Source organism: Lissotriton vulgaris, chromosome 8 (assembly GCF_964263255.1).
Source record: "Lissotriton vulgaris chromosome 8, aLisVul1.2, whole genome shotgun sequence".
In the NCBI taxonomy this organism is placed as follows: domain Eukaryota; kingdom Metazoa; phylum Chordata; class Amphibia; order Caudata; family Salamandridae; genus Lissotriton; species Lissotriton vulgaris.
This window is the reverse complement of record NC_141696.1, coordinates 573,571,042-573,586,188: the sequence shown is the minus strand read 5'-3', so window position 1 is coordinate 573,586,188 and position 15,147 is coordinate 573,571,042. Positions and strand designations below refer to the sequence as shown.

At 41.9% G+C, this 15,147-nt stretch overlaps 1 protein-coding gene across 2 annotated transcripts in view; it reads right to left on the bottom strand.

Moving 5' to 3' along the window:
- The window catches only part of LOC147697735 (coagulation factor X-like), a 333,359-nt gene that overhangs the window by 278,796 nt on the left and 39,416 nt on the right, over nt 1-15,147 (bottom strand). For both annotated transcript variants that reach the window (XM_086934407.1, XM_086934406.1), the window contains exon 3: nt 14,457-14,481. In XM_086934407.1, coding sequence (XP_086790533.1) covers nt 14,457-14,481 — 25 coding nt within the window. The remainder of the gene's footprint in view (nt 1-14,456; nt 14,482-15,147) is intronic.

Below are 15,147 nucleotides of genomic sequence, written 5' to 3'. Positions count from 1 at the left end.
CTGGGTTTGGGTTATGGGGTACAGGGGCATTTTTAGGGTTCAGGGCTGGGTTTGGGTTTTACACTAACTGGATTTTAAATATTATTTTTATAAACCTACACTATTTGAAAAAAATATTTATATATATTTACAAATATATTAATTAAAAATGTATTTAAGAAATTAAATTAAGTCATTATTTATTAATTGCATTTGTTAAAAAATAATATACTTACCTAGACTTACGTTGTAATGGCATGCGTTGTAATAGCATCTGCTATGTAATGTCATGCGTTGTAAAGGCTCCTTTGTAAAGGATCCTGCGTTGTAAAAGTTTGTGATGTAACGTAATACATCCACCTCTATATTGTAAAGGGCTTACCTATATCTCATCAAAGCTCACTCACTAAACCCCCTCGAGACTCTTAAAATCATGCAATAAGGCTTTGCTTAAAGTCCCCAGGTTCAGAAAGTCCAGGTCAGGATGCAGGTCGTTTTCAATCCTTGCGCCCTGCTATTGAAATAATCTGCCACTGCAATTATGTATCTGTGAGAATCACTTCCAATTCAGGAAATTACTCAAGACCCACCTATTCTAAAGGTATCCCTCTTTATCTGTTCTCTTGGTCTTGCACCAAGAGATCCCTCTGAGGGTGATTCGTGCACATAATAAATCAAAATACCAGTAACAAAAACCTAGTATCCCAGGGAACCTTTGCTGATCAAGGTTACAAAGAGCAAGAGTTGCCTTAGAGGAAATGTAAGCCTAGCCTTCCTTGGCACAAATAGAATCACAGAAAATCATTTTATTTACTGTGTAAACATTTTGCTAGTATGCAAAAGATAAATGTTATCAAATTTCAGGTGCTTCAATATAACGATGTAGTGAAGGTGGGGAAATGCAAAGGTGAAAAGCTGTGCGCTGGTGCTGTAGTCAAAATATATACAATACTAGGGACTGATACAACTGTAAATTTTCCAGTGTGACTCCAAATAGGAGTTGTTGGAAATGGACCTCTCTGCAGGGTCACCCCCAAACCTTTTTTGCCTTCCTCCTCCCCGTAATTTGTTTTTTGTTGGTTTTAGGATTCTGAGCACTAAACAGTGCTGAAGTGCTTGTGCTCTCTCCTTAAGACATGGTAAAATTGGCTTATACCCGAATGGCATATTTAATTACTCATAAATCAATGGGGAGGGAGAAGAAAGGATTCGCAATTGATTCAGCTTCCTTGTTTTAATATTCAAAAATCAAATGAAGCAGAAGGTGAAACCCCGATGACACCACGCCACGCCATGGAGATAAGTACATATTACCCCGTCCCTCGTACTAATTATTTCCACCTGCATGGGCTTAATATCACTTTACAGGTACAAAGTGCCCGCCGCCCCCCTGATGATGCACGCAATGTGGAGCTTGAAGGTATGCCAAATATGATGAGGCTTAATATGCAATACCACAACTGTCGAACGAGCACACACCGGATTAATTTATCCCACTAACCCATTACCCAACTGCACATTGAGTGTTACCGCTATGCACTGATGAAAATAATTATGACACGCTAGCTGCTGAGTATGCACGCGATATTGAAAACGAGATGACCATCATTAGACAATTGTCATTAGACCCACAAATTTGCTATTTTTCTTGAAAAAGATACCCTTTGTAAAGGCAGAGTCCAATACTACAATTCACTGTGAACTGTGTGATGCATGGACACACATCTGAATGTATGAAATATAACAATGCTACATCGCTATGTGTATCCACCTCACCACGGGCCATTTTGTGAGTGAGAATGCTTGTGTTTGTCACGTCACTGAGACGGCAGATAAGGAAAAGAATTGCCATTTTCAAGTTACTTATCTGGTCACTACGTTTTCGAAGCATGATTTTGCTCATTGTAAAACAGCTGATCGTTACAGTGTAAGATATTTTAGAGATAACAGGACAGTAACATGTGATCACCTCTTCCCTTTTTTTATTTCCATAGTGATAATTTATTCTCCTCACAGAATGAAACAAGTATAGTTCCTATTTGATACTTGTGTAATTCGCAAGATACTTTCACACTTCCTTTGAGGTCCTGAAGAAAACCCCTTCGACCATTTAGGCGTACACGCAGGGCTGAAACATTTCGACCTTTCCACCGGACACTAGTATTGCGTAGGACTAGTAACTCGTCCACACGTGCACCACTTTGTTTTTTATTAATACTTGATTCCTGACTTATTAAAAAATGTTTTGAGAAGGACATACAAGCTTTTTAGAATTTCACCTCACTTGAGCACCTTCACTGTATCCCTAATCACTACTGCAATAACCAGTGGTATTCCTCCTGGTGGACGTAAGCGAACTACAAAAAGAGAGCTTAATGATGACGCTTACACGTTTATAGATTTTGGCGGAGAACCAAGATATACCGCCACACGACCTTACTAAACGTGATTGAGGGTTTCTCATTACAAAGTTGCTAGCCCTGGTTACTCAGGTCGAGTGATTCATTCTCCATTTAATTTTTGAATATTTAATTTACTTACAAGTCCCTAGTAAAGTGCACTGCATGTGCCCAGGGCCTATAAAATAAATGCTACTAGTGGGCCTGCAGCACTGATAGTGCTACACACTTAAGTAGCCTTTTAAACATGTCTCAGGCCTAACATTGCAAAGCCTGTGTGTGCAGTATTAAACTGCCATGTCAACCTGGCAAGATAAACCTTTTGCCCGGTCCAAACTTTGCCTTTTTATACATATAAGTCATATTTATAGTAGGATCTGGACAATCAAGAGGGCAAGGTGCAATGTATTTAAAAGGTAGTACATATATCTTCAAGTTTTAAATATCCTGGTACTAAAAAACTCTTAAATTAATTTGTCAGTACTGCAAGGCCTATGTCTCACATAGGATAACATTGGGATTAGTTTATTACAATTTATACATGTAATTTCCAAATGGGAAGAAATAACTGGTCCACATTTGGTGTCCCTGGAATCTTAATTTAAATTCCTAACTGATGGTGAAGTTGTATTTTACATTCCAATTCTGAAAATGCCACATTTAGAAAGTTTACATTTTCTTGCCTAAGCATTTGATGCCTACAGCCTGCCTCTGGTCAAATAACTGGGTGTAGTTGACAGTTGGGCTTTGTGTTTCCCACTTTGACAGCCACACACAATGGGAGCGTAGGTGTGACTGAGTAGGCTATCCTGACAGGATGGGAGGGATGAGCTGGACCATGCATCACTAACACCTGAATGGGCTGTGGCCTGTCTCCACACAAAAGAATGCCTGATCCCCTGTAGGTAGTCTGGCACCAGTGGTAACAAGGTAGGACATCTGTGCACTTCAAAGGCTTGTCTTTGAAGTCTCCTTCATTCAAAGGGACAACTGGGTATAAATACTGGACCTCAAACACCACCACTACAGTACACTTCTGGACCTGTGGATACTCTGGCAGGAAGAAGGACTGCCGTGTTGCTGAAGGACTGCTATACTGCTTTGCTCGCCTGCTGATCTGAAAGAATTGCTGCCCTGCTGTGCTGACCTGCTGCTTGCTGCCCTCCTTGTCTGGGTGAGAGGGACCGGACCTGCATCTCTTGAAAACAGAAAGCAGAGTGAATCCAAGGGTTTGTTAGCTGGCCTCCTGATATGAAGCCTCAGGGACATAACAGGCTTCCAACAACCTTGCAGCTGCATCTGATCTCTCCCATCTGAGAGTTTACCCTGGCAAGTGGTGCCACCCCAGTCCTAGACCACTGCAAGTGGGCCTAACGTGCTTACCAGTGGGACCAGTGCATCTTCTCTGCTGAGTGGCGCATCCTCGAGCCAAACCCGTCGCATCTCCTTTGCTGAGCGGTAATCCTCGAGCATACCCTACGCATCACTGCTGATGTGTGGATTGGGCCTAGCACAGAAGGTCCACATCATAGCCTTCAGAACTGACTCATCACTGAAGGTGCAACACATCTCCGAACCAGGTTCTCACCTCTCTTGTTGACAGCAGCTAAATGACAATGCCAGCTTCTACCTCGCAGCCTTGCAACTGACGCATCTACAGATGCACTTCCCGCATCCTCGACACGTGGACTTCGCATCACAAGCCCCGTCGACAGGATCCTTGACAATGATGAAACAGGAACTCGCAATGCAGCCTCACCACATTTTTGGAACAGACACATTGCTTTGGCTGTGCGATGCTTCTTCGCTTTGGACCCATGCAACACTCTGCAACCAAGATTTAAGGTACTTTGTTCAATGGGACTAACTGGGTCCCTGTAGTGGGCTGTGCTCCATTGCGATTGGCCTGAACTTGTGACTTTGTCCAGGTCATGTGCGACCAGTTATCCCTTGTTGGCGCATTGTGTGTTTTTGGCTCTATTTTACTCCAGAGGGTGAGTAGAGGTTAATTTAGGGTTTGCCCTGACTAGAAGTGAGGTTGCTACTTGACCAGGGCTCATACCCCCAGTCAACTGGTAATCCAATTTCTAACAAGAGTACAACGTGTACCTCATTATAATTAATTTCAACCCACTAGTTTAATTGTTGACATTTTGACCCAGCAGAAATCTATTTCAACAGGGTCATGATCAGGACAGAAACATGGTAGCAACCACTATTGGATGTGAAATAGATGCTTGCTGTGGTGAAAGCTCTCAACAATATCTTTCGCAAGCGAGAGCACAAACTTTCATCACAGCAAGCGTTTACGGTGTGACCCTAAATGAGCATGGATCTTTACACCGATCTTGCGATGGTGCGCTCAATAGCATCCTTGGTAGTATCCTACTTTTTATCCAGTAGTTTCAATAGTATAGTGTCCTGACAGACGGGGACCTTTATAACATACATATTGAACCATGATTCACCATCCAATACTGGTTGCTCCAATGTTTCTGTTCTGATGTTGACCTTAAACAGTTCTTCATAAAGTTATTTTCTTTTTAGTACACGCACAATGAAGTGCGCTCATAACGGCACTTCTATATGGTATATGGTATGTAGTATTTAATCCTCTCTATATTTTCAGCCTTCTTCATTTATCTATCTCTATTTGTAATAAATATTTACAAAAAGCAATGGCAAAGGCAGAAGGCTGGCAGGCAGCACCAGACGGATTTTGTCTTTTTAGTTCTTTTGAGGGCCATTTGATTTTACAAAGGTTACGAGTATTTCACAGTTTCTTACAGAGTTTCACCCAGACTTCATCCATTAGTCTGTGATTATGTATCTGCGGTTACGTAAGTCATATTTATTTTCCGCCCACTCCTGCATGCATCATGGAGCAATGGGTCATCCCACTTCCGGCATTGGCTGACTTCACTGAGAGTTACAGCATGCTGCACTTTCACAAGGAGCACATCCCAACCCAAAGTAATTCCCTTCAGGGCTATGGACAAGTATGTTATGTGTGCTTTTTTGAGAGCAAAATTATTTTTGCCTTAACCATGACAGAACAAAACAAGAATTGCCAACGCCTAAAGGCTGGCGGGAAAGACCAGACCTATTAGCTTTCCAAATGTTAATTTTTTAAATGATGTATAATGTCACCTTTAGCTCACCAAATTGACCATATCAGTTTGAAACTATTGAAATGACATGTAGGAGACCTGCCAAGACTGAAGTCATGCTAAAATTAACTCCTCCAATTACCAAGTCTATTCTTGACAATTCAAAGCATCTTCCTAACCTGTGTCCCCAAGATCCCTGTTTTGGTGTACCATCTGAGGCATCCAACCTGAATGCAGTCGATTGACTGAACCATCAAGCTGATCCTACTATACTGAACACTTGCATTAAGTCTGAAGTTGCAGCCCTGACAGTAATCCTACTATATTTGGGTTTTATCATTTGAAGCCACAATCAGATAGGGATCTAATGGCAAACAAATGGCACTGATTTGGTACTTCTTGTACAGCTGGGTAAAGACCATTATTCCAGAGGTTATTTTGACCTTCGAACTGGCATTTCCATTATCACATGGCACATATCAAACTTAAATAATTGATTCTGTATGGATTTCCTATATAGGGGATAACGATTTATGTGTGTTTCGGAGAACCTGGGAAGAGAACAGGGTGTTCATCAATGGCTTCATGACCTATAGCATTTACGTTAAGTCCCCCGGGTAAGTTTGGACAGGCCGTTGGTGGGCTGTTAATTTTATTAAACAATGATCTTACATGTTTTTATACTACTTTGATGGTTGATTTACCAGCTTTAATTGGAAATACACTCACATTTCCCTCTGGCTTGGATATATAGTCCTAATTAATACCTATGCAAGGTCTGTTCATGCTAGTGGCGACTCTCCTGTTTTCACTCTTTTAGATTAATTAATTGAATCACATCACCAACATGGAAAGGTGATAGTGACAGGAGATTTAATGTGTCATGTGAGCCTTTACCAATTATTAGTGCACTGTTAGAACTAGAGGATGAACATTGGAATACTTCCAACTTAATGAGGAAACACCAGAGAAACTTTTCAGGCACTGCTATCCAACCAACTACCATATCTGTTGGCCGGGGCCTAAGTGCCTGAAACAGACGCACTCGTTCAGATCCCGAGTGGGTACCTACCTTTAAAAGAGTGCCATTGATTATGTCTTTTTAGACCTAAGGCTTTGGCCGCTATTTGTTGATATGAAAGTTGGAACTCACACAGACGCCGATCATAATCCTTTGATTGCAGTTTTTCTGGGGAAGCACTCAGGAGGGTCCCAACAGTTATAATTTAGTACTGGAAACTATATTAGCAAATAACCATGGGTGAGTTTCCTGGCCACATGTAAAGTCTAATAGCAAACTATACTCAGAGATATATGGCCTGTTTGTGGCTTTTTTCTCTGATTATGTAAGTTTTCAAAGCACTGCAATCACTATTTTAGATATTCATAAACAGTTTTAAATTGCCTTTTTTTATAAACAAGCTGAACATAAGCAACTAGTTCATACAAAGGAAAAAAATGGCTTAACTCTGAGTGTAAAATAACCAAATAAGCATTAAGGATAGCTGTTAAAAGATGTGCACATTCAGAGATCATGGAGACTAGGTGCAACAATAAAGCTGCACTAACAAAAGCTATATAAAACTGGGGTGATAAGAGTTGGCAAGGTTTGTTGTGGGCTATCAAATCAAATGACAATAGATACTTATGACATATAATGTCATACGGAAGTATTAACAACACGGGCACAAACACCCACCATATCGCTTGAGAACCCAATGACATGCTCCCGAGCCCCAGGTCTGGAACCCTTATTAGGGATTCATCAACTGCAGATGCAGGGGTGAATTGTACAATATTTTTTAGTTTTTAGGATACCGTTATTGCAATTTGTCTTCTAAATCGAGCAAAAGCCCCTTATCCAGACAAAATGGCAGGTGATTTGTTTAAGTCAGAGTCCCAAGTTTGGGTCAGTTAAGTAAACCTGCTAGCTAACGTCATATCGGCTGGGGGAAATCCCTGTTCCATGATCGGGGAAGGAGATAATTCCTGTCTAGAAAAAGAGTGATGTCTAAACTCCATCTAACTATACGCCCATAAGCCTTATAGATAACTTGCAGAAAGTTTTTTCAAGACAAGTCCTTCATAGGTTAAGTGGATAGAAGAACAACATATCCTGTCTCCACTTCAAGCTAGCTTTTGTAAGAAAACTAGCATCTTTTTAAAAAAAATGTTTTTTAATTTTCATTAGAGTCAAACAGCACCTTGGCAGTATTGACAATCTCCAAATATTCAACTTGATTGTATACAGTACATATGTGTAGGTCCACAACAGTATAATTCAGCAATATGCATTACCCATCTCAGCAATTCGCACCCGTCCTCGCTACTCTCTCCGTCCCACCCCACCCCTCATTCTTCTTCTGAGCTGTCTGTGTCAGGCTCTGGTAATGGATCGCAAATGGGACCTCGGTAAGTGGTCCATGCTGTCCATACCTTAGTCCATTTTCGTGGGTTCCCGATAGATGCATATACCGTACGTTCGGTAATCATAGTTAGATCCATGTTTCTGCTCCAGGCTGTCAGTGAGGGCAGCTCCGCCGCCCCCCATTTCTGTGCTATGTCCCTTTTAGCAATCATGAGGCCCAGTGTTACCCACACCTGCCCGTAGCGCAAAAGGTCATTGGGTTCCCATACATTCAGCAAACATCGTTTAGGTTCTGACAGTAGTGACACCCCCATTGTCTGTGATATCGTGCAGAGCACCTGACGCCAATAATCGACTATTGCCGGACAGTCCCGTATAGTGTACCGAAAGGTACCCTCCTCCCCGCATCCCCTAAGACAGTATGGATGGTGTGCTCTTTGCAGTTTATGTAGAGTGGTCCTGGTGTAGTATATGCGAGGCAGGATTTTAAGTTGTACCAGTCTGAGTTTAGCTGAGATCCCTACTTCTTTAGGTGACGCCAGGGCTTCTTGCCATTCAGTATCGTCCATGTCTCCCACCTCCACCACCCATCTCTCCCTCAATTTGGTTGCGGGATCCGGTAGGTTATTGAGAAGCTTTGAGGTGGCTCGTTTAGGCATGTGGTCAGTGAGCAACCGGTCTTCCAGTGGGGATGCCTCAGGGACCTCTGTGTCTGGTGGGATTACTGTTATTAATGCATGCCGTATCTGCATGTACCTATACTTTTCATTCGGACCCAGATCATATTGCTGCTGGAGTTGTGGAAAGGGTTTCACTGTCCCTTTGTCCCATAAATCCCATAAATCCCCCACCATGGAGATTCCTACACTGTCCCACTGCGCAAATCCCTTACTATTCCGCAAACATCCCAACGCTTTTGTGTCCCAGAGCGGAGTAAGTTTAGTAATAACCCCTCTCCATCCAAGTCTTGCCTGCGCCGTGTGCCACACAGCGATCGTTTGTTTTGTGGGCCCCTTCGACTTAGCAGCCAACCCTTTGTTATAAAGCATTGCGAGCATGCCATTGGTTCCCAATTGCACCCTGTCTGCGGTGAATGCTGGGTCGTCGTAAGGTGCATGGAGCCATTGGTTGATTACTTTTAGTTGCATCTCCCAATAATATAATTATAGGTTCGGAAGGGCAATCCCACCATCGTACCAGCTTTTATATATTTCGCTTGCGCTATACGTGCCGGGTGGTGGCCCACAAAAGGACCGACACCTGCGCCGCTATCTGCTTAAAATATCGGGGTGGCACTTGGTAGGGCGTATTATTGAGGACATAGAGAATTCGGGGCAGGGCCATCATTTTGTACAACGCCGCTCTACCCAGGAGTGTAAGGGGCAGGGACGCACAGTGTGCCACGTCACATTTCAAGCGCTCCAGGTGGGGCGCCAGGTTTTTAGCGAGGAAGTCTACGGCATTGTCTACAATATGTATACCTAAATACTTAAAGGAGTCGCCCACTACTATCAGTGGGCAATCAGCGGAAAGTACCAGCTCTGGCCCCTTCAGAATGTACATGATTTGGCCCAGTTGATTGTGTACCCCGATACCCTCCTGAGGTTATCACAGATATTAAGAAGCGCTAGTATACTATGTTCCGGGTCCGTGAGATATACTAACATGTCATCAGCGTAAAGTGACAAACGGTCTTCCCTACCTTCCCTCCAGCCGATGCCCCTTAACAGCGGGGTCGTCCTAACTAATGTCGCTAGCGGCTCAAAGACTAACGCAAATAAGAGCGGTGACAGGGGGCAGCCTTGGCGTGTCCCCCTCGCGAGCGGTATCTCGGTCGATATGTGACCATTGGGCGTAACCCGCGCTAGGCTTTTGTTGTACAGGAGTCATACCCATGAACTAAATTTAGGGCCGAATCCCATGTGTGCTAAGACCGCAAAGAGGTATTGCCATTCCACCATATCGAATGCCATTTTCGCGTCTAAAGACAATATCACCGCCGGCTCTGACAACGTTGGGGCCTGTGCCAGTGCCCCATGCATGCGTCGAAGGTTGAGAGCCGTGTTTCTATTGGGCATAAAGCCCGACTGGTCGGGGTGTATCAGCTGTGGGAGATGGGCTATCAGTCGGTTCGCTAATAGTTTAGATAGTATCTTTGCTTCTGCATTGAGCAGCGATATCGGGCGATATGAAGTACACTCCGTCAGGGGATTAGCGGGCTTTCGAATCGCTACTATCGTCGCCATTCCTTGATCTCGCTGGAGTTCAGCCCTTTCAAGACTGTCATTATACATTGCCAGTAGAGGCGTGCTCACAGTCTCCGCCATCTGCTTGTACCACTCTATGGGGATCCCATTAGGCCCTAATACTTTCCCTGATTGAATCGAGCAGAGTGCGGTCTGTACCTCTTCAAGAGTTAAATCCGCCTCCAGTTCCAGGGCCGCCTCCGGTGATAGGGTTGGCACCTCTATATGTTCAAGGAAAGCCAAGACTTTGGTTTCTGTTAGTTCCACAGTCGGAGTGTAGACCTCCCGAAAGTAGTCTGCCAGTGTGTCCACTATGATTTCAGGGTGTGTTTGGAGTCTTCCCTCCTGCGTTCGCAGCTGTTGTATTCCCCTAGTGCCATCCCCCCTCCTATCTAGCCATGCTAGGAGCTTGTTAGCTTTGTCTCCTACGTCATATATTCTATGTTTTGTCGCCGTGATGTTATCGATCGTCTGTTTGTGTAGATGTTCCCTGTATTGTGGCTGTCGAAGGCCCAGTGCGTGTGCCGCATCTGGTGAGGGATCTGCCATATACGCTGCATCTGCCACCTACAGGGCCAACTCGAGCTCTGCCAGCTCTTTTTGCTGCCCCCGTTTGTACCCAGTGATTGAGGCAATCGAAAACTAGCATCTTTGATCAGGGCTTCAGATTTGCCCTTCTTTATTGGAAATATGCATTGCTGTTAAAACAAAGATTATATTTGGCTTTTGTCAATCTCCAAGCTGCATTTGATCTTGGTCCCTTGGAAAATCTATGGAGATTTTTGGTTGAAATCAGGGCCCCGGAAATATGAACAGGTGTAAGGCAAGGTTTAATGATAAAAACTATGCGCAGGCCCGCTGTGGTAGCAAGGGAGAGCTGAAAGATCACATCTCAATCTTAAAAGGCACTTGCAAGGGGTGAGGTTCTTGCTCCCACCTTGTTCACATTATACTTAAATAATATGGTGTATGGACTTATGGATTGTAAAAATGATTCATCTGTCTTAAATGACAAGAAGGTCCCAATATTTCTTTTTGCCGATAACTCACTTCCTATTTTCAAAACCTCTATGGCGCTCCGTATCCTAATTGATAAGTTTATGGGGTTCCGCAAAACTAGAGGTCTTTAGCTGAATGCAACAGTTCACTGTTTCGATTATTTAGGATTCAAATCAATTATTTAGGGTTCAGATCATTGGATAAGTTTAAAAAGGAACCCCAACTTCACAAAACGTCATTGCTATTTCAACATAGATCTAAAGCAATTATGTGACTGCACAAAAGAACTTGTTCTCATTCGATATCCCCCACACTTAAAGTTTACGCCGCCAAAACGCAGAGTGCTGTAACTTTTGGAGCTGAGGTGTGCAGATGTGCTAACATTCAGCAGTGGGTCTTAGCAGAAACAGCATTGGAAGATCTATTGTCTCAGTCCCAGGTAAGTACGCTCCTTATTCCACTTTTTTCAAAATAGGCATAAACAGAATTCTAGACCTGGCATCACTGAAGTCGTTAGTTTATTTGGTATGGCTCTGGTCTACACCGAACGTAACTAAATATGGGGATTATCTTGGGGAATTGGTGAAGATGAACACTGCTATACATGTTCCTTGGCTCAACCATGTATCTAGCTGGTTCAAAAGGCTAGGCTTGCAGAAATTGTGGGATGACCTAGAAATTGCTTGTAAAGCAGAGGTTGGTGGTCTAAAAACCTGCTACTGGGCTCCTGTTTATGAACATTATGCTGTGAGAGGTTTAAAAGTGCTTGTAACAAACCAATTGTTCGAATTTAAGATCACTCAGTGCTTCAAACCATTTTTGGACAGCATCACACCATCATCAGCTAAGAGCTTATATGTGCTCTTCCGGTTGGACCATTTGCCACTAAAATCTTTTACAAGCAGATGGAAGAAAAAACAGGCTTCTAACCCGTGCCCAGCCTATGGTCTGGTTTCCTAGACAGACAAGCTCATTTTGCACTTCTGCCTGGAATACCTGCGTCCAAGCCGAAAGTGGATACACCCAGTGTGTTTGAACTGGGGGTGGTCAGTTATCTAACCTCCCAGAGAATTTTGAAAAGTGACACCTCAACCATAATTGTGTTCATTGCTACCCGCTTTCAACAAATGTATGGTATTAGCTTGCAAAGTTTTTATCATGAGCAATGGGCCAGTTAAAAACACATCTATTTCTGTACTGTTTATGGTTAAATAGCTGAGCAAATCTGATATCTTGCACCTTATATATTATATTTTACACTCTCTGACATGGCTCTGCTAGATTGACTCTGCACTCTGCTCTTTAGTAAGTTCGGTAATTTACTTCTTATCTCAGGCTTATCGATTAGCTGCTGTAAATATGCACTGTTTTATATTATGTTGAGGAATCTTAAACCTGTTTTTGTTTTAAAGGCAGATCATCTAGTATGCAAATACAATGCTTGGCCAGACCATTAGAGAATAATCAAGAATTAACGTAGCAAATGTTCCCGTTTAGTTGAATCATATACACATGAAGTGTAATCATGACTAATACATTTTTCAAATGAAGGCTCATATAATGTGTGTATATTAATGGCTCATATATGCTTGTATTTTAAATGTGGGTGCTGTTCTATGTTGGCTGAACGTGATAGGCCTAACTTTCGTTTCTCCCTGTTTGTTCTAAGTGTTAATCAGAGTTTAAGGTGGAAAATTTTCTTTTTATGCCTCTGTTGCAGGTGCAATAATCCGTTCTCGTTAGTTAGAATAAAATCTTTTTTTAGGAGTCAGTCAGACATAGGGAGGAGAGGATACCGTTGAACAAGCGGACCTGATAGTAAAGGAGGATGTCTTCAGTGTCTGGAAAGGTCTGGGAACCAAATTCACTGAGCAAGAGTTTGAATGTATTGTTACTTCATAGAAAGTTATCTACAAGGTTGTGCACAACTGGATGAAGCGGTCAAGTGATGTAATTGGGGGTGTGATTTTCGACTCTATATTGGGGGTAGGGACAGACCCCAGGGGACCTCTGCCTTACCTGGGGAAGGGAGAGCATTTTAGAACGAGCTCTGTAGCTTTATGCTACTCAACCCATTCAACGTGAGTGAGCTACTTAGGAAGATTTCACATGCTGACACCTTTTGGGAGCTTGCCTGGGGAATGATAAGTAGGGCTGTCATGGTAGAAGTAGTGTAGGGACAGATAATGTTCTTGTTTATTATTCACCAATGAAGAAGGCTCTAGATGTAGTTTCTATAATCATTTGTGTCTTGATTTTGGAATTGGCTATTCTGTGCATGTTGCACCGCTTACATTTTATTCATAGATTTGGTTTTGACTTAGTGCCCATGTATTTTTACACTCTTGTTTTCAGCTGTTTTTAAGTTCAACTGTTCTTGGCTTTATAATAAATACATGAAAAATTTGGATTAGAAGTCTGGGGTCCTTTGGGGTTTTGGGAAATGGTAAAGTAATTGGCTAATGATATTCCTCCCCCCCACAATTGCAAAGCAGGCAACAAGATCATCGGACAGAGGGTCTTAAGTCTAGAACGTGAAACCAGCTCCTTCACTATTAACAATCCATTTAGGAGAAAATCATATATATTTCATCCGGCACGTTTTGCACCTTCTGATAATGCACTGACAGATTATTAAATCTAATGCACTTATATGATCTTGCACTTTAGCAAGCCCTGTAATTCCTTCTTATTTCAGGTCATACTGCTCGGCTGTCTTAAATATATACCGTTTTTACATTATGAGAAATGTTAAACTTAGTACTGAAGGTAGACAGCAAGTATATGTATATAAAGCTTGGTCAGCCTTCAGAGAAAAATGTGAGGGTGTTTTATGATAAGTTTCTTTTGCACAATTACTATTCACAACAAATTTGAAACAAAATAAAACTCTTATCTTATATTTAACATGTGATTATCCTATAGTGTGAATCCAATGTATTTATATCTTTCTATGCTTTGGATAAACAAATAAACTGCTTTTGATTGTTTGACGTGTAGGATAAGATATGCAATTGCAATAGATTTAAAAAGCAGACTTGTGGCTAATTTATTTCTGTGAAATCACACTCATATTTAAAGATGGTCTATAAATTAGAAACAAGAACTACGGTATATTTCAACTAGTGCTTGAAATGGAAATACACAAGTGCAGGAACGCACTTTCCCTACATACCTATATCGTACTGAGAAGTGCTGACCCTCTCCTATTATAGGTACTAGATCATGGATGAAAAACGACGGTGCGCTCCATTTCAAATTAAAGAAGTGCTGGTATTTAATATGTTATAGTACTTTGCAGTTTAAAACAGTGATAGAAACAAGAAGCAGAAGAAACAGAGTAAGCATTTCTTACCTTCGTATGTTTTCCAGAACCTTTCCTGTTGGGAAAAGAAATCACAACTATAAGGGGTCTGTGGAATGGAAATACGTGAACTGCAGCAGTTTGATTATTAAGAGCAAATTAACAAACGGCAGAACCATGTCTGCTTTTCTTGCAACCTTAAGTTAACCAGAAATACTACTGTTGGAAGAGAGACGCAGGACAAAGAGAACAGATGCCATTTTATTGACAGAAGTATACAAAAATATCTCAGTGTTACATTTTTGTTTTCAACTTGCTGCCACTTTTTCAAGCGCACTCTTTTTTTTCCTGGGCACAACTGCCTCGTTGCCCTGTTTTGTAGTTTCTCGAATAAAGGTAATAGGTGAAACCAGCAAAGCATTGTGGGCCCGATTCACAGAACTAACTTAAGACAAACTTAAGACAAAATCCTAACTTCTGTGAATACCAAAAGTAGTAAGTTTAGGATTTTGTCTTAAGTTAGTTATGTGAATCGGGCCCTGTGTGTTTTTTCCACATCCCTTTTACTGAACAAAGCCGCAGGCTGCAGAATAATACTGCTTTACCCCATATACCTAAACCATTAATTTGCTACGACGCCATTAACATATTTTTGCTCAATCTTTGGACAAATAACATTCATAATATTTATTTTCTGACACATAATTTCCTTGAGTTACCAAGATATCATTTTAATGACCAA